Below are 20,197 nucleotides of genomic sequence, written 5' to 3'. Positions count from 1 at the left end.
GTTAATGGTTATTTATTGAGGTTAATAGTTATTTTATTAATAAACACTTATTTTATACCTATGCCTTATAGGCATAGTAGAGTAAATGTTATACAATGCTAACAAGAACTCATACAGTTAAAGTTGGCAGTCTTTTTCAGTGGAGTCCGGCTACCACCCCAGAATCAATGTTCTGATTTTTTTTACAAAACTTAGACTCCATTAAAAAAATCTGGGAAGTCTGAAAATAAAGAGTTAAGGGATACAGCTATTTCCACACTGGCATATAATACTTCCTCATTTGCTGTCACTCCCATTTGTTTACACTGGGCAGTCCACCTTTGGTTTGGTCTCTTGTTAAGCTTCTTTAATAGAAATGCAGTTTGGGAGCCTACTTGTGATTTAATATGTTTTTTATCAAGAGCCAAATTCTTTCATCTTTACTCACTGACTAGCATTTTATTCCATGAGTAATCCCATTTTCTTCACTGGGACCACTCACAGGGAGTAGGGTCCTACTCAACTTGAGTTTTTGTCTACGCTGAAAATTGTAAGTGTTTTAAGTTTTACACACACAAAATTTGAAGTGTTTCAACATTTTAACATGGATAAATGACACTCCCTCTCCCTGTTCCCCTCCATACCGCCCCCAGCCACCTGCACCCATGCACGCCCTACCCCAGTGCCCTGCACACTAGTACTTAATTTGTGATGAAACAGGTGCTGGGGCTCAAGCAATTATTTTACTTTCATAACTGACACAGCAAGCTTAGAGGTGTCATGGATCAGCCCTGGCACAAATTAAGCACTGCAACACACCCATTCCATGTCCTCCATCTCCTGGCCTACCATGTCCCATCAGTGCCTCACCTTGTCATCTGTGTCCTTACTCCATGCCTCTGCCATGACTAGAAGGGATTCCTGGTTTCTGGCCCAGATGTGCAATTCATGTAATGAGCATCCAGACTTAGGGACACTTGCTATCTCTATTGTCATCTGGCACTGTGAAAAGCTTCACTTCTTGGTCCTCTCTTCATGTGTTCAGCGCATATTCTTCAGTTCTAACTCAAGACAATGTTAATCACCCCAGTGCGAATGTCTGTAGGTCCTCTGAGCTATTGCTCGTGTCTGCTTTCTCCAATACTCATCACACAGCAAGCCAGAATGGATTCTTTTAAATATGTCTCCTTGCAGTGATAATAGAGCAATATAGGAACAAAGTTGTGACAAAAATAAGTGTTAGCAACCACTCTGCTTCTAATGGCCTCCTGAGAACAGGCTCCTAAGCAGCTCTCAGGAACATAATTATACAGCTGATTCTCTGACGAGCTGTGTACAAGTTACTGACAAACTTTGAATCTCTAACCTGGCATATTTGTTTGATGTGAAGAAAATAAAAGTTTGCATATTATCCAAACAAAAGATTTAGGTTCTCTTCCCATTGAGTTCAATGTAAGTTTAAGTGGAGTCAGGATCAGACTCTTAATCCCTCAAAGTAGAGGCTCTATGCAAATAGGTACAATAAATACAATAGGTAAAGTGGACTGAGTTAACACCTCTTCCTGTTAAATAGGTTGGATAGTGTTACAGCTCGTGCTCACTTTCCCATTGGGCTTCTGCCTCCTCAGGTGGACATTGATTGTACTTGAGACCTGTCGGTGTCTTTCTTGTGAGCACGTTACTCGATGTTCATGAAACTGCCAACCTCAGGCAGACCCCAGGGATGTGGCCTGAAAGGCAGATGTCTGAACATCATTTTACTGATCCCTGAGGCCCTTTCATCAATATGAGCTTGTCTGTGAAATGAATGAGATGGTGGTTTCCAAGTTCCTAATGAATGGATGTGGTACTAATTGTCAGTCTTGCTGCCAATCTTGGAAATGGCCAAAGACTGGATGGGTTTGGGGACTGAATCATCCTCTTGCCCCATAACCAGGTCCTGCCTGGTTATGACTGAGGCACCTTGGTGAGGCAGTGCAAGGAAGCGTGCACCTCTGTTCCCGAGGCATGTACTTATACTGCAGATAATTAGAAGACTTCAGTCTCCAGGGCTGCCAGCCCAGCCTTTGTCACTATTGCCGAATTACTTGAAAACAAAGCTGGTGTTGATGTCACCTGCACTCTCTTGGGGATTCTGCTGGAGGAGGGAAGCTATAAATCTTGTCATGGACTCAGTATGGACTTTGTAAGCATGCAACCCAGGGGCCTTGGTCAAACCTGTTCTTAGTGCCAACCATGTTTTGCAGCCTCCCAAAGAAAGTGGTGGAAGCTGTGTTGCTTGGGTAGGGTGACCATATTTTCCCAAAGGAAATTTTCCTACTTCACATGGCTGACCTGAGGCCCCCCACCACCACCACCACATGCAGGACCAGGCTGAGGGCTCCACCCGCACTGCCTGCTGGCACAGGGCTGGCCCAAGGCTGCCCTCTCAACCCTACACATGGGGCTGGCCCAAGACCCCCTGCTGCCTGCAGTGTCGGCCTGGCCCAAGCTGCTTACCTGAGCCCTTTCTCCTGCATGGGACTGGTGTTGCCGCTTGCTCCCCTGCAAATTCCTCCATGGCCCCAAGGGGTCACATCCCACTTTTTTGGCAAAACTGTGCATTTGTCAGTTTGCTTTTGCCAACTGATGATCAGTCGACAAGAGCAAACGGGACAAACGCCCAGTTTTGCCAAAAATGTTGGGATGCCTGGGACAGGGCTTAAAAAAGGGACTGTCCTGGCCAAAACAGGACATATGGTCACCCTACACTTGCGTCATTTAAAGTGGGTTGGAGAGACACCCAGACAGGTGTGGGTGTGACAAGAGGGGAACTTGCACTTGAATAAAATATTTGAGACCGTTGAAAATGCTAAAACGTAATATGTGTATACAATGTGGTGTGTTTATACACAATTCACCAAGCATCTCGGTGCCTGTGATAAAGGGAGCAAACATTTACAGTGCATGCATTCTGGATGTGTGCCCATTCCAGAGCAACGCACACACTTCCAAAGTGCCACTATTTTTCTGTATAATCCAGTTCATTTTCTTCCACTAGTTTGCACTGAATTCTTCCAGCTTGGTCTATAGCTTGCAAGTAGCACAATTTAATAGCTGTCAAATAGGGTGATCACTTGTTATTATTCTCACAAAGGCTTTAATCTGGCAGTTGATATTTCTCAATAAACCCTGCTCGTACTGGGTGAGCTCTATTAAGATGGACTCTAAAGTGAAATTAAATTAACTCTCTCCTCTGAAAACCATGGATTCCGCTCCCCCCCCCTTCTTCCACTGGCATGAATGCAGACAAATTCCACCACTCAGCTTTAGTAAGTGATCATGTGGAAAAAATTGCAAACTTCTCAGCACAGACCTCATCAGGGAGGTGCTTCAGACATCTCCAGACTCCCAAAGGAGATGGTTTCGGGGGACCTTTAGCACTGGAATGGGTTACCTAGGGAGGTAGTGGAATCTCCTTCCTTAGAGGTTTTTAAGGTCAGGCTTGACAAAGCCCTGGCTGGGATGATTTAGTTGGGGATTGGTCCTGCTTTGAGCAGGGGGTTGGACTAGATGACCCCCTGAGATCCCTTCCAACCCTGACATTCTATGATTCTATGACCTGGATGTTGTCCATCCACTGACTGTTCCTGCAGTGTGGAGGATAAAAAGAGTTCAAGTTACAGTGGGTGGAAGGAAAAAGAGTCTCTAGGCCAAACACAGACTTGGTATAAACTGATGCAGCACCACTGATGGAGTTGCACCCTATTACATCAGGCCCAGATTTGGGTCTTTGATAGATTTTATGCATATGCATCATTTGCAGTTGCTTGTTGCTGCTATGTGGATGGAAAGGGACTGATCTATTCTTAACGTAAACAGACTTGTTTCCACTTGGCTAATGAACAGTTTTGTGTCACATGAAGGAGACCTAGCTTCCGGTTCAATGTCCTTTCTCCTTTTATTCCTCAGGATGCAGGCTCAGCCTCTAGAGGGAGCAGGAGAGTTTATGTCAGTTAACAGCTGGATAAAGAATGGCGTGGATGGGCTTGGAAGGGAATCCCATCTGGCCATTCTCTGAAAGAAGGAATAGTGCCTGGTATGAAGGGCTTTTGAAATTGGAGGTGTAAGACAAGTAATAATGTGGAGAGGGGGAGACTTTCACAGGGATGGAGTGGGTCCTCCTCGAGAAGTGGAAAAATTGTGGGGTTTCCTGTTGCTCTGGGATATTTGGGGGCATTAGCTGTGAGCTAAGGGCTTCTAAGTAGTATCAGATTCTTAGCACTTAAGTGAGTGACTTAGCAATAACTGGTTGAACGGTCTGACTTGGCTGTGACAGGTGATTTTCCAAATAGGTGCAGGATCCATTAATAACAAAGAAGGTTATGTAATATTTATTCCGCCACCACTACACTTTTCCAGTTGTAACTACTATAATCTGTCTTCTGTGTCTGTTCAAACATGGCATTATTCAACAGTGGACCAAGTTAGAATATTCATTTCCCATGAAAATGATGTAATGTGCTATAAGTGTGGTCACATACAAGAAAGATCAATTCCAATGCAATAGAATAATGACAAAAGGGCAAATAACTATATAAAAAGCCATGGATGTTTTGTAAACAGAACAACAACAACATATATACAGAAAACAAGAAGCCCAATGGTTTGGGATTGAACTACCTGAGAGACTGCCTCAGCTGTGAGGTAGCTCAACTGCTGCAATTTTGATCCGTGGGGGAGTTCAAGTTGCGAGGAAAATGAGGGTGTTGTCTGTAAGGGAGACTGACTCTGAAAGTCACCTTCCTGTGCCATAGTCCAGCAGAGCCCAGATCTGTAAACTCCTGGAGTTGCTGCAAGGTTCTATTTTCTCTTAGAATTCTGAGGAGGAGAGTACGTACGTGTGTGTGTGTGGGTGTATTCATTGTCTGGTGCACTGGGAGATTAGGTATTTATGATGAGATGAGCGATTTTTTTTCTGTCTATATTAAATTGTACGTTGTAATTGTTGTAAGGGCACCTGGTACAAATGATGGGTTTTGATTAAGGGATTAGCATCTTTTTCATAAAGTTAACAAATTATATTCAATAGACCAAAACACAAACTTACCCTAAACTACTTAAATAACAGTAGGATATAATGCATTTTCCTTACCTCTGCTTCCATGCATTGTACCAACCTGTGTTTCTGCTCATGAACTTTGGTCCTGCAAGCTGTTGATCTTCTTCTCAGATTTCCCTTCAAGGTCTTCCCTCTGGTGAATGTCAGCAGGCAGCATTCCTGGGCTACTACATCACCACTGCTGTTCATCAAGCAGCAGGGCCCAGAGCAGCCCAACAGCAGCAGTGTCTTACCAGTTGCTTTACTTTGACAGTTTTCTCCTCCAGTCCCATACCCTAGCACCTATTTCAAAAGATGCCAAAGCTGTGTCCAGCGGTCATCACTTGAGACTAAATTTTATCTGCAACCCTGTGGGGTTACATACATGTGACTGAGTGCAGAATTTGGCTGTTGGAATGTTCCAGGGCTACTGTCGCTAAATCTATCATCTTGGTACCTTGAATTTTCCTAGAATTGCATATTGTGGTGTCTGGTCTATATAACAGTCACCATGATTTGAGAAAGAAACCGTGAAACACCATTCACTCAGGGACTACATTATTCAAGACCAATTAGTAATGGAATTTGGAGGCTTCCTTTCCTAGGTCACCGGTTCAAATTAAGAGCAGATCAGATGTATCCTAAAGTGGGTACCTTCTGACAGCTGCTGTGTGGTCTGTATGAAATGAGTTAGTGCTCTCAGCCTAATTCCTAATGAACAGGTCACCCACATCAGAAAAACTACCACCAGAATGGACTGTCTTGGAAGAGATGGCAAGGACTGAGTGGACTTGGATTTTGAACAAACCTTTTCCTTTCTAGGAGCCCAATCCAGTGCCCACTGAAGTCAATTGAAAATTTACATTAAATTCATTGGGCATTGGCTCAGGCCCTAGGATGATTCCTCCAGCTTAGAGCTAAGGCATTGTCATAGGTGGTGGAACTAGGGGTCTGGGAGTCCTGCCACTCCCCCTTCCCCGCCCCCACCTTGAAGTGGTTTCCATTATATACAGGGTTTACCGTTTGGTTCAATGGTACTCAGTACCACAAATTGTTCCAGCATCCCTGGGCACTGTTATGGTTCAGGACCAGCTGTACCTTTGACCTCTCTCTCCGTTTCTCTCTGGACACCCTGTGAAGTGACAGGTCTTGCACTTTCACTTCTCTCAGGGCGGAGTCCCCTGACTCGCCATCTCCAGGCTATAGCATCCTGTGTACCAAAGATGATTAGTCTGCAGGCCTGACTATGTTTGGCTGCCTGCATGGATCCCCTTTGGGAGCTGTGACCAGTAGGGGACTCAGTGACTCAGATCAGCTTCTTCAAAACAAAATATTCTTGATATACATCTAAAGGAATGCAGCATTTGGAGAAAAGAGTTAAAACAACACGCAGCCTACATGCCTTTGTCTTACCTAAAGGTTACATCTAACTTATCCAAGACTCCTCAGCCTCAGGGAATGAAGGTCAGTCTGCTCCCTAGCACTCACCGCCTCCTTCTGTGTCCCTCTCAACTTCAGGACTGAGGTTTATAACCCCTCCACAATTCTTTGTTTCATTTCCCCCAGTTGGAGTTCCTTCCTCTTCCCTCCCCCACCCCAGAGTTACCAGCCAGCCTATTGACCAGAGCACTGTGGAGGTAAAACTTCAAAGGAATTGACACCTGTATTTAAGTACTAGTCAGTGGGTTATCTTCAGCCATTGTCTGCCAGGCTGAGGGTGAGCTCCTTCAGTAGTTAACCTTTTGAAACTGGGTAGCAAACAGCATAACGACAATTATATATGCAGAGGTACACATAATATTCATTGGTTTCAGAGTAGCAGCTGTGTTAGTCTGTATCCGCAAAAAGAAGGAGGAGTACTTGTGGCACCTTAGAGACTAACAAATTTCAAAGATAGCTGGGAGTGCTGGTAGCGTAGCGCCTGAGGAGAGAGTCCACATAGCCAGACAATCTACTGTTAGGGTGCCAATGCCTGAGATGATGGGGCGTCCAGGATTTCCAGGTTTATGGATCTTGGGTAGCAGATAGAATACCCCTGGTCGGGGTTCTAGGCATGTGTCTGTACAGATCTGTTCCTGTGCTTTTTCAGGGAGTTTCTTGAGCAGATGGTGTAGTTTCTTTTGGTAAACCTCAGTGTGATGAGAGAGTAATGGCCTGTAGAATGTGGAGTTAGAGACCTGCCTAGCAGCCTCTTGTTCATATTCCAACTTATCCATGATGACGACAGCACCTCCTTTGTCAGCCTTTTTGATTATGATGTCAGAGTTGTTCCTCAAGCTGTTGATGGCGTTGTGTTCTGCATGACTGAGGTTATGGGGCAAGTGATGCTGCTTTTCCACAATTTCAGCCCTTGCACGTCAACGGAAGCAATCTATGTAGAAGTCCAGTCTGTTTCGACCTTCAGGAGGAGTCCATGCAGAATCCTTCTTTTTGTAGTGCTGGTAGGAAGGATTCTGTGGGCTAGTATGTTGTTCAGAGGTGTGTTGGAAATATTCCTTGAGTCAGAGATGTTGAAAGTAGGATTCCAGGTCACCACAGAACTGTATCATGTTCATGGGCCTGGAGGGACAAAAGGAGAGGCCCAAATAATACAGATACCTCCCACTTTCTTCACAGACACATTCTCCGAGAAGCGCTGGGGGGAGCTTGCCCCGCTACTGGCCCTGACAATCCTGATCCCTGGATAAACAGAGGACTTTGGTCTCCAGTGGCCAAATCCTGCCTTGCCTTATGTCCATGTAGCCTCATAGAAGTCAGTGAGGTCAGTTTCCCTCCAGATTTACCAGTTTTGTACATTTTACCGATAATGGATCACTTAAAAGACTAAAACCCTAAAAAGGCTATTAAGAACAGGTATATGGGAATGGATTAGGGGATGGATTTAGGGACCGAATGGCTAGGCAGCAGTTCTGTGGAAAAGGACCTGGGGTGACAGTGGACGAGAAGCTGGATATGAGTCAGCAATGTGCCCTTGTTGCCAAGAAGGCCAATGGCATTTTGGGATGTATAAGTAGGGACATAGCGAGCAGATCGAGGGACGTGATCGTCCCCCTCTATTCAACATTGGTGAAGCCTCATCTGGAGTACTGTGTCCAGTTTTGGGCCCCACACTACAAGAAGGATGTGGATAAATTGGAAAGAGTCCAGCGAAGGGCAACAAAAATGATTAGGGGTCTGGAACACATGACTTATGAGGAGAGGCTGAGGGAACTGGGATTGTTTAGTCTGCAGAAGAGAAGAATGAGGGGGGATTTGATAGCTGCTTTCAACTACCTGAGAGGTGGTTCCAGAGAGGATGGTTCTAGACTATTCTCAGTGGTGGAAGAGGCCAGGACAAGGAGTAATGGTCTCAAGTTGCAGTGGGGGAGGTTTAGGTTGGATATTAGGAAAAACTTTTTCACTAGGAGGGTGGTGAAACACTGGAATGCATTGCCTAGGGAGGTGGTGGAATCTCCTTCCTTAGAAGTTTTTAAGGTCAGGCTTGACAAAGCCCTGGCTGGGATGATTTAATTGGGGATGGGTCCTGCTTTTGAGCAGGGGGTTGGACTAGATGACCTCCTGAGGTCCCTTCCAACCCTGAGATTCTATGATTCTATGATTGCTAAGAAATCCACTTTCAATGCTGGGGTGCTTAGCCAGATATATGTCCACGATTAAGCACTTTGTATCTACAATTTGTGACTGTGATGAATCTCCCTTGCTAGAAAGGTTAGTGTTATACTATAAATCAAATTCTGAAGAAGGCGAAAAAAGCAGCAGTGATAAATTACCTGAGTCTGGAATCAAACTGTATAGTTGGGCCATGATTTGTCATCTGCCTAGGACAGGGGTTCTCAAACTGGGGGTCGTGACCCCTCAGGGGGTCGCAAGGTTATTATATGGCGGGTCGCGTGCTGTCAGCCTCCACCTCCAAACCCTGCGTTGCCTCCAGCATTTATAATAATGTTAAATATAAAAAAGTGTGTTTTTAATTTATAGGGGGGGGTCGCACCCACAGGTTTGCTGTGTGAAAGGGGTTGCCAATACTAAAGTTTAAGGATCACTGGCCGAGGAGATAGAGCTTTGAGGGTACTAGAACTGAAGCTACTGGCACAGGATAAGATGTCTCTACATGTGTTAAAAGTTCCAAAGATAAATAAAAGTTCTGTGACTGCGAGATGAAAAGATTCCGAAAAAAGGGAAAGGTTGGGCTCCATTACAATACCATGATAGAGCTCCAAAGGGGGGTCCCTATGGCAGCTGAACTAGTACCAACCAAACTCCAAATGCCTTTTGTGGGGCAGCCTGACCTTAGCTGTGGGGGCTCCAAGATACTGCAAGACATGAAGCCAAGATGCCTACAAAGGTTTCTGCCTGGTGAGAAATGATTGCTGTCGGCAAATGAATCTTTATGGTTGTAAAAAAGACCATCTGAGAAAATTAGAGAAAAAGACCAACTAAGAAAGGGGAAAAGCAGTAGAGATAGTGACAGGGCTCTATGGTCTTGTCTACAGGAGCCTTTCTTCCTTAAAATTTTATTTCCCTGTTGCTACCTATTCACTTCCACCAGCGTTGATGGTAGGAGCGTTTCTAATGTCCACCCAGTTTCTCTCTCTGAGAAATGACCCACGTCTTGGGTCCAAAGAGCCCTGACACTTGGAGCCATGTTGTTACTAGGGAGAGACTTTTCAAGGTTCCCTTCTCACAAGAGTTTGGCACAAACTGCTCTCTAATATCTACATGAGTCTCCCAGTGATTTAATCCTGTTATAGAAAATCGAAATAGTTGAAAACAATCTTCTGGTTTTTTTTCAAGGGCACTTTAAATCCCAAACAAAAGTGAAACTTCAGTACTAGATCTCCACTTTTCTTTTCAAATGGTTCAGTTATAATACTTAGCCTTGGAATAACTCTTTGTAACCATTCACTCATTTATTCTCAGAACACCCCAGCGAGATAGGCAAATATTATAATCCCCATTTGACAGACAGGGGAAACTGAAGCAAGAAGAGGATAAGTGACTGATCCAGGGTCTCTCAATAAGTCATTGGAGTGGAGTCAAGATTAGAACTCAGCATTCAATCCTGTGCTCATTTCTTTAGACCATATTGCCTCTCATAGACCCATCAGACTTGCAGATATGCTTAGTCTACTGAAAAGCTGTTTTAAACTATAAAAATCACAGAGATGCTTTTCTGATAGACCTGTTCTCTTCTGCCTTTTCTTTTCTTCAGCTCGTGCTGCCTGAGTATTCTATCCATAGCCTTTTCTGCATCATGTTCTTGTGTGCTCAGGAATGGCTAACCCTGGGGCTGAATGTTCCTCTGGTTTTTTATCACTTTTGGAGGTAAGGCTGTCTTCTGTGTACTGGACTATTGTCACCCTCATTTGCCCAATCAACATGCGTGTATATGGCACCGGATAATGAAAACACGGCAATAACACGAAGGATGGATTTCTTTCTCCAATCTCCCTTTCTGTACCATTAGTTGCACAGGTGGATGAAACTCAGTTCTGCTGTGGGTTCATACTTTTAAGATGAAAGGGCCTCAAACTTTAACAGTCAGTCTGGAGAAAGAGGAAAACATGAGGCATTCAGGTTCCAGTGAAGGGGATGGCATGGATTTTAAAGTTTCTACAAACCTGAATATTAAAAGAAATATTTTAATGACTTTTTTTTGGGGGGGGGGGAAGGAAAATAAAATAAAAAAATAAAATCTTAGATTAAGTTAATTAACTATTCCTACACAGTGTTGGAACACAAATACTACAGCAGCATAGTTGTGCATGAGAACCAGGAAATGACTAGAATATGAAAGTGAAACTAACCATTGCACTAGGCACTGTACAGACACAGGGCAGTCCTGGCCCGAAAGAGTCTGCTATCTAGAGATATTGATTTCAGGTGTGGAGACGAAACTACCCTCTCAACCCTTCCATCAGGGTTGTGGATCATTGATGGGGGGAGTCTGAGGGATGTTTCCACTTTCACTATCTGTACTTGTGGTTAGGGTTGCCAACTGTCTAATTGCACAAACCCAAACACCTTTTCCCCACCCCTTCCCCAAGGCCCCACCCCATGCTCTGCCCCTTCTCGGAGGCCACTTCCCCTGCTCACTCCAGCCCCCCTCTCTCCATTGCTCACTCTCCCCCACCCTCACTCACTTTCATGGGCTGGGGCAGGGGGTTGGGGTGCAGGCTCTGGGAGGGAGTTTGGGTGTGGGAGGGAGCTCCAGGCTGATGCTGGGGCAGGGGGTTGGGGTGTAGGAGGGGGTGCCAGGTGGCTCTTCATGCTGCCCCTGCCTGTAGGCACCTCCCCTGCAGGTTCCATTGGCCGCGATTCCCCGTTCCTGGCCAATAGGAGCTGCAGAGTCAGCGCTCAGGGTGGGGGTAGCGCGCGGGGACACCCTGGCTGCACCTCCACCTAGGAGCCATGGGGACATGCTGGCCACTTCCGGGAGCAGCGCAGAGCCAGGGAGCCTGCCTTAGCCCTGCTGCACCACCAGACTTTTAGTGGCCTAAAATCTCCTGGATTGGCTTCAGTAGCCTCCAGGAGATCAAGCCCGATTCCAGGAGACTCCCAGCCAAAATGGGAGAGTTGGCAACCCTACTTGTGGCCAGATTCTCTGATCTTCTCCAGCCACTTTGTGCTGCTTTGCAGAGTGGCTGGATTCTGGCTGTAGCTGTCTGCAGACAAGTTTTCCATTAGTATAAAACTGGCAGAGGCAGCCTCCCCCATCCCATCCCAGTGGGAGGGAGGGGGCATTGCAGGAGTGGGACGTGGTGGCGTGGAGCTGCTCTATGCCTGATCTTCCACTGGTTAAGATCACTGAGGGACATTAAGAATTAGTTGCTTAAGGTAAAGCTTCTCTTCAGCAGCTCTAATTTATGCTAGAGCCAGACAATGTAGGATCAGGGAACTGCAGCCAGCCCCCTGGTAGCCAAGCCCCCAGTTCAACCTAGCAAAGAATCAGCCCTCCATCTGTCCTTAGGATAACTAAGGGACTTTAATTCCCAGTGCTGTCAGTATAGCACCTTTCAGGAGCACTACATTCCCATAAAAATTTAAAAAGACTTACATCATTTTTATCTTGTCAGGGTCTCTTTATATCAGGAGGGCTAAAGAATGTAGCAGAAACCCACTGCTGTGTAGCAGTGCAAAGAGCAGGGTTATAGTGAAGAAGATAATTAGGAGTATCTTGGTTTCGAACTAAAGAGCGGTAGCTCTGTCGTGGTATTTGCTACAAAAGCTCAGTACTAATTACAAGTGGAATGGCACCGTGTATTATTCTGAGTTTAGAGTGACAATCTAATTCTCAAAAAGCTTGATGGAGTTGTGAATGTGCTTTCTCTCTGGTGGGGCTGAACACATGAAAGCTAATAGTATTTCCAACACAGTTTTCGCAGAGGGGAACACCTCAAGTGTCACAAGAACAGGTGTCTGGCAAGTGTGAAAATTATATTTAATGTGCAAGGCAAAAATGTTGTTTGTGGATGGCGAGTGTTTATCGTCATGCTTTGGGGGGAATACAGTCGATCTTTAGCTGCAGAGATTTCTGGGTATGTATGCTATTACTTTTATTATTATGCCTCTAGTAAGGATCAGGGTCCATTATGCCAAGTGCTGTACAAAGACACAGGAAGATGTGGGGTGAAATCATAGCCCCAATGAAGTCAATGGAGCCAGAATTTCACCTGTGGCCCCTTTTGAAGAATCTGCAGTCTATATAAAGATGAGTGAGTGTGACAAATGCTAGAAGGGAAGGCGGGAGAGAGGACATGGTTATCATTAATGAGAAGTTAAACATCTGGTTCCATAGGTTGGCTATGTGCTGGCTCTGCATCATTTAAAAGGATGGGTGGGTTTTTAAATAAACATGTAAATATAATCGGTTACTATCCTGTATTTTTAACAGTAATAATAATACTTCATCTAAGGATCTCAAAGCATTTAACTAGAATTGATCAGGAAATTATTTTTCCCCACAAAATAATTTAGACAAAATCAATGTATTTTCTTCAACATTTTTCTTCTTTTTTTTGAGCTTTTGTTATAAACCCAAACATTTTCAACAAATATGGAAATTTCTCTTGTGCAGAAAAGTCATTTTCCATTCAAAAATTATTCTGGTGGCAAATTTTTCAGCCATATAACAATGCAACTAAGCCATATAATACATGCCGTATGAGTAGGGCCCTATCAAATTCAAGTTCCATTTTGGTCAATTTCACAGTCATAGGATTTGAAAAATAGTAAATTTCATTATATCAGCTATTTTAAGTCTGAAATTGCTGTAATTGAAGGGGTCCTGACCCAAAAAGGAGTTGTGAGGGAGTCACAAGGTTATTGTGGGGGAGGAGGGAGGGGTACTGCTACCCTTACTTCTGTGCTGTTGCTGGCGGGTGCTGCCTTCAGAGCTGAGCAGCTGGAGAGCAGCCACTGCTGGCCAGGAGCCCAGCAATGAAGGCAGAGTAGCTGCCAGCAGCAGCAGCATAGAAGTAAAGATGGCCTGGTATGGTTTTGCCACCCTTCCTTCTGCGCTGCTGCCTTCAGAGTTGGGCCCTCAATCATCAGCTGCCACTTTCCGGCCACCCAGCTCTGAAGGCAGCAGTACAGAAGTAAGGGTGGCATAGCAAGGTATTGTCACCCTTACTTCTACACTGCTGCTGGCAGGTCGCTGCCTTCAGAGCGGGGTGCCCGGCTCACAGCTGCCACTTTCCGTCCACCCAGCTCTGAAGGCAGCGCAGGAGTAAGGGTGGCAATACTGCGACCCCCTGCAACTCCATTTTGGGTCAGGAACCCCAATTTGAGAAATGCTGGTTTCCCCTGTGAAAACTGTTTAGTAATTGGGTAAAAACACGCAAAAGACCAGATTTCATGGAGGGAGGCCAGATTTCACGATCCATGACGTGTTTTTCATGGCTGTGAATTTGGTAGGGTCCTACATATGAGGTATGCAAGTATTATTATATTCTTTTTACAGATGGATAAACTGAAGTGCTTATTGGTTCAGAGAGAATTACCTGTTGTCATGCAGTTAGTCAGTGACGTAGCTGCTATTAGAATTCAGGAATCTTGATTACCTGTTCTGACCACTAGACAACACTGCCACTCATAACATATTAGTATTAGAGAGTAAGTCACAGTCACATAAGGAGGATGGTTTCAGAGTAACAGCCGTGTTAGTCTGTATTCGCAAAAAGAAAAGGAGTACTTGTGGCACCAGCAGGAGAGTGGGGTGGGAGGTGGTATTGTTTCATAGTCTCTGTGTATATATAAAGTCTTCTGCAGTTTCCACAGTATGCATCCGATGAAGTGAGCTGTAGCTCACGAAAGCTTATGATCAAATAAATTGGTTAGTCTCTAAGGTGCCACAAGTACTCCGTTTCTTTTTTTATAAGGAGGATGGAATGTATTTTTCTAAACAGTTAATCGAACATAGGAAGTCCACAAGAATTAATTGCTACAGGGATATATGAGTAATCTATTTAGATTAGTATCAGATTTCAACAATGGCCAATGCCATATGCTTCAGAGGAAGATCTAAAACCTCCACACTGAACCTTACTGTGGATTGCTATATCATGGGAGGAAATGGGATTTCTTCCTGACTCTGACTAGTGATCCAGGCCATGAGGACCTGCAACCTGTAAAAATTTGATTGAGAATATTAATGTCGCTCCAGATGTTTTCTCTTGCTCTTTCAGGTATTTCCATTGCCCAGCGGATAGTTCAGAGCTCGCATATGATCCACCTGCAGTCATGAATGCAGACACCTTGAGTTACTGTCAGAAAGAAGCATGGTGTAAACTAGCTTTCTATCTCCTTTCCTTCTTCTACTATCTTTACTGGTAAGCTTGATCATTCCCATGTGGAAGTGGTACAGAGCTGTTTTTTATGTAAAAATTAAGCTTGCGCTATAGACTAACAAGAACAGACAACCTCATTCCCTTTGTCTGGAGTAACCATTTCAGTCCCTGATTCAGGACAAGATCCCTGTTCAGAACAGCACTTAAGCATGCGTTTAAGACCCATTGAGGTCATAGGACTTAAAGTGAAGCACGTACTTACGTGCTTTCCTGAATTGGGCCCCAATGCATCCTTAAGGTTTCCAATACAGTTTCATTCAACCTTCAGTCAAAAAGCTATCTCTGCTAGGAAACTAATTTTTTTTTGGTCCTTTGGATAGTCTGTTTAGATGGATGTCACTCTATATTGATATCATAGCAAATAAGTTACATCAGCTGTTAATAAGATATAATATTAGGGTCAAATCCTGCCCTATGCTTTGCGAGTTGATTCTTACCTAACACTTAAAAGAGCACTAGAAAGGGGGCTCCATGGCTGCAGGTGCATGCTTTGGTCTGCAGCAGTAAGGTGCACTTGGCAGTACCTCTCCTGTGGCCTATCCTGAGCCAGCCTACCTTGCATTATAAAGATAGATAAGGCCTCATCCGAATGTCACTGTAGGTCAAGGAAAGACTCCAGGTCCATGGACAGCTCCACCCCACCCCTCCCCCTTATACTGTCACATTTACTAAGGGCAGAGATGAAAATGGCTGATGCAAGGAATATGCAGGGATCATGTCTAGTTAAGGAGACACCTGCATGATCCTTGCACTTTTGCTGGTAGGAGCCATGTAATTACACTAAAGCAGCTTGACAACACAAATTCATGCTTTTAATTTTAAATGAAGTTATTTTATTTTAGTTTTCCCTCTACTCCTCTCATAGCTGGGATCATGTCCGGTACCCCATCTCCAAGCACCCTTATGTTGCATAATGCTTTGTAAAGTGGGGCTTGTTCAATCAATACACTGCTGTGGGAGGCTGAATGTCCCTTCCTGATTAGCAATAGTGATAATGTAATATCTGCTCACTTGTCAATTACAGCATTATCCTGAGGTCTAAATGCTGCAGGCTGCATGTTAAAATTTGTGGCAGTTAAATTAAAAAGTAATAACTAAGAGCAAAATTATGTCTGGCCAAATCTGTGTGAGAAGGCACAAGGGTCCTGCCCCCTCTTACCCATCTGCTCTCCTTGGCATGAGTCAGATACTGTCTGAGTGGGAAGGACAGGGATTATGCTTTGTTAGCTCTCCTGGCAGTGCTAACTTCACCCATCCCTTCCTTGGCCTGTTTGGAGAAGGCAGAATAGTACCTTTTCCTTCACCCTTTTGTACTGGCCAGCAGACTAGTATCAGCTAGTTACAGTGTTTTCAGAATTCCCTGCAGGGCTCAGCCCCTTCTGAAGCACTCATTTCTGTCATCCTAAAACGTGGCCAGAAACTTACCATTCCAATCTGGCCCTAAGCAATTTAGTGTAAATTACAGAATCACCTATGCCACCCCTACCTATATTATCAGAGATGGAGATACAATGAAGCAGGTCTGTGGTAGTATAATATGATTTCATAGTTATACAGAGTTACACTTAAGATATATGTATCCTGTCCAACTGATCTCTTTATTTTTGATGTTTGCTCCATTGCATGAAGATTTTTTCTTTTAAGAAATGAAACAACACTATTTCAGTGGAAACCCTGCTTTCCCTTCTGGGAATGGCTGGCAGAAATTTCAAAGATCAAACACAATAGTAGAATGGTTTTATTTTCTTCACTTTTCAGGCTCAGACATTGTCCATTATTAAGCTCATACACAACTTGTATGGAAAATGGCTAATGAGTTCATAGCATTTTGAGTGATTTCTGATACTAATCTTGAATCCACCGTAATTCAGTTGCTATAGAGAGATGGAAGGAACGTGAGCCAGTATGGCAAAGGAAGGCATAGGCCGTTAGAGTCAAAAATTAGGAATGGAGGGTAAAGGTTATAAAAATGAAAGTGTTCTGCATACTTCAAAGGGACGCTTTCATATTGGCTCTTTCTCTTTTGCATTCAGCATGATCTACACTTTAGTGAGCTCTTAACTCAAAAATCATCATTAAAGACTGGGAACAACAAAGGATGGAGAGCAAGGACAAGTCAGCCTACAGTGATGCTTGGTAAAAAGAATAGCAAGGAGAGGAAAGCTTTGAACCTGAGCAGTAATACAGTATATGAAAGACATATACAGTAAGAATAATGGCCAACTGCGGCTCTGGAGTACCATGGAGACTAGGCTGAGTAAACTATGCTTATCTTCTGCTTCTCCGTGTATCCCAGTCTGTGGCTGTAAAAAAAACCAAGCAAAAAATTATTACATGTGGAAGCAAAGTCAAAGAACTATTGGCATCTGATGGGAGATGCTGCTTAGTGAAATTGGTTCATCACAAACTGCTATTTCACAAGGAGCAAAGCTTCTCAATGACTATTTTGTACTGAAGAGTGAAGGGCGAGGATCACCATCCATGGGAATGGTGGCTAAGGATGCTGCTAATACACACGTTAAATACACAGCATTCTGAGCATGAACACTCATCGGAATCAAGGTGGGATTCATGTCAGTTATCCAAGGATGTTCATCTGACTCCAAGGAAAAAGAGTTATTGTATCTGACAATTAAGTGTTTTTAATGCTTTTTTTCCCACCCATGACAAAGAAATTAATAACTTGCACTGGTAGTGCAGTGAGTTCCAAAAATATACTGTTCCTGTGATTGAATATCCAGTGGTATATATTTTTATATTCCATCTGTGATGCAACAGTTTATGTATGGTACAATTATGTCTAAAATGCATTCAGTTGTGACCTAATTCTGTCAACCATCCAGTAGCATAGTTTTCCTCTTATTGGGGAAAAAAATTGTTAAAAATCACAATATTATGGAATGGTATAACATGAATATTCTACACACCAGAATGGTGTATACAAGATATTGTACCTGTAAAGGACCAGATTATTTTAGTCTGTAATTTTCTCATGCTGTTTCATGTGTGTTGTCCAGTTTAATCTGAAATTAATGGGCTGTTTAGTGCTTGTTTCCCCACATATTGGACAAGTATTGTGAAGGACGGTCAATCCTTTTTAAAATAATTGAATGCAAATGTTTTTATTTCATCTTAGAATACAGGTTGATATGATGGACTGTGTGTGCTTGTGAATGAATAAATATATATGTACACACACACAATCCAGCTATAAATATATATTAAGGTAAACTGTTTGAAACCTGTGACTAGGGTGCTGCGCTTCTGGAAAGTATTTTACACACTGGCTATTGTATTGAAAACAAAAGGTAATGTAAACAGTAATTTAACTTCTCATCTCATTGAGAAGTCCAGCCCTATACTTCTTAAATGAAAACTGCAATGTAATACAGAGATATTCAAACTACACAATTCCAAAGAAGAGTAGGTCACTATAAAGATAATTAATTGCCATAAATATTATTTGGCCAGATCCCATTGGCTTTACTCACACGTAACCCTTATTCTCACAAGTAATCTCCTTGACCTCAGTAGGACTGCAGGATGGGCCATTTGTCTCTACTCAAGGCAAAACTTTCAATCAAATCAAAGGGTGAATTGTTTGAATATGGGGCCAGATTCTGGCCTTCACTAAATTTGCTTTGAACTGCGCTAGAAATGCAAAGCAGATTTAAAGCTGGCCTAAGTAGCTAGCTGAGGATTTCCTTAATGTAAGGGGAAGCCTTGAGTGGCATAGGGCTGGCTACATCAGCCCTACACAACCCTGCTTGTAGCCTTAAGCATAAGAGCTGTGTCTGGTGGAGGGTGTGAGGTCAAAGGGATTTGAGGAAAGATCCCTCACAGCATCTTGCAGGATCAGCCTCCAAAGAAGCAAGAACCACATAGTAGCAAACCAGCCCTGTTTACTAAATGGAGATGCTAAAATAGTGGCAGGCATATCTGAATGCTATATTCTCTTCAAACATATACCAGATCTTTGCAGTTTTCTTGTAAAGGCAAGTTTGATTCCATAGAGTTTATCAAATGGTACAGTAAGTAGAACAGATTGTTTGTTTTGTTTTTAAAGTAAAATAGCTTTGTTTTATGATAAAATGTCTCGTTACTGTAAACAATCCAGAAACTTAATCTGAATTCCTTTGTATTGTGACTGAATGGCCTAGCATCGTAACCAGTATAAGGAGCTGAGGGATGTGTGTCACAAAGGGTAAAGAATAAAAACGTTTGCAAGACTGAAATTATCTTTTTCTATTTCTAGTTTTGCCAGCCTTACTTTAAGAGGGGCATCATGAGTGGAGCAAGAGACAAGAGGTCTGGGTTCTGTCCCTAACTCTCCAGTTGACCTGCTGTGTGCCCTTGGTCAAGACACTAGCTAGAATCAAACCTGAGTCAGGGGAGTGTGTGGCAGGGCTCCATTGTCCCAGAACCTGGGCAGAAACTGACTGTGATTCTGAAAGTCACAATCTGGTTCCTGCTTCTCCTTTGCTTCAAGAGGGAAGTACTCTGTGCCAGCCCTTTGCTGGTGCTGCTTACTTCTCTCTCTGAGCTGGCTCAGCTGTGCTGGTTGGTGCATCGTGGGGGGCAGGGCATAAACTCTGCCTACTCTCTGCCCACCTTTACTTCTATTCACCCTCAGTGGCAGCAGGTTTGTATAATTTTTGGTGGTGCCCAGAATGGGTCCAAGTCCTGCCCCCTGCCACACCTGCCTTGTAAGCTGATAAGTATTTTTTTAAATAATGTAAAAATGGACTGGAAACAGTAAGTGTTTAACAGTTTCCCTATATTGCACAATATCATGATCATAAGAAAAAAATATTTAACTAAGAATATCAGCTTTATTAATACTCTTTTGAATACGGAAACAGCCAAGCACACTCTAGGATCAATAACCCTCAAAAGCAAATACTTTCTAAAATTAAAACAAAATGTAGCCCCTTCTTTTGCAATGTTCTTCAGGAGCCAGCAAACAGTGTTTTCAATGGAATTTTAAAAAATAACAGGGGGAACATTTTTCTGTGGGTCTTAAGGATTTGTTTTTATAAAGCTAATTTTTTAGATAAAGTAGAGTTGTCACCGTACTAAGGGCTTGTCCACACTGGAGTTTCATACTGAGATAAACTGTGCCAGCACAAGTCAGGGTTAACTGGGCATGGATTGTCTACACTAGGGGCTTACACAAATGCAGCTATGCTGGTGTAAAATAACCCCAGTGCAGACAAGGCCTACAAGTCAGACAGTCTAGCACCCACAGCAATGCACACCTAAGAATCACTTATAAAGAACAAAGGAAAGA

At 43.5% G+C, this 20,197-nt stretch overlaps 1 protein-coding gene across 2 annotated transcripts in view; it reads left to right on the top strand.

Moving 5' to 3' along the window:
• The window catches only part of CNIH3 (cornichon family AMPA receptor auxiliary protein 3), a 90,198-nt gene extending 71,067 nt beyond the window's left edge, over positions 1-19,131 (top strand). For both annotated transcript variants that reach the window (XM_084624510.1, XM_084624511.1), the window contains exons 4-6: positions 10,272-10,384; positions 14,746-14,889; positions 16,941-19,131. In XM_084624510.1, the coding sequence (XP_084480636.1) occupies positions 10,272-10,384; positions 14,746-14,889; positions 16,941-16,968 (285 nt within the window). In that variant the 3' untranslated portion in view covers positions 16,969-19,131. The remainder of the gene's footprint in view (positions 1-10,271; positions 10,385-14,745; positions 14,890-16,940) is intronic.
• Positions 19,132-20,197: the final 1,066 nt, after the last annotated feature.

This window comes from Lepidochelys olivacea (genome assembly GCF_965140295.1).
Source record: "Lepidochelys olivacea isolate rLepOli2 genome assembly, chromosome: 3".
In the NCBI taxonomy this organism is placed as follows: Eukaryota; Metazoa; Chordata; order Testudines; family Cheloniidae; genus Lepidochelys; species Lepidochelys olivacea.
This window is presented reverse-complemented; position numbering and strand designations above follow the sequence as displayed.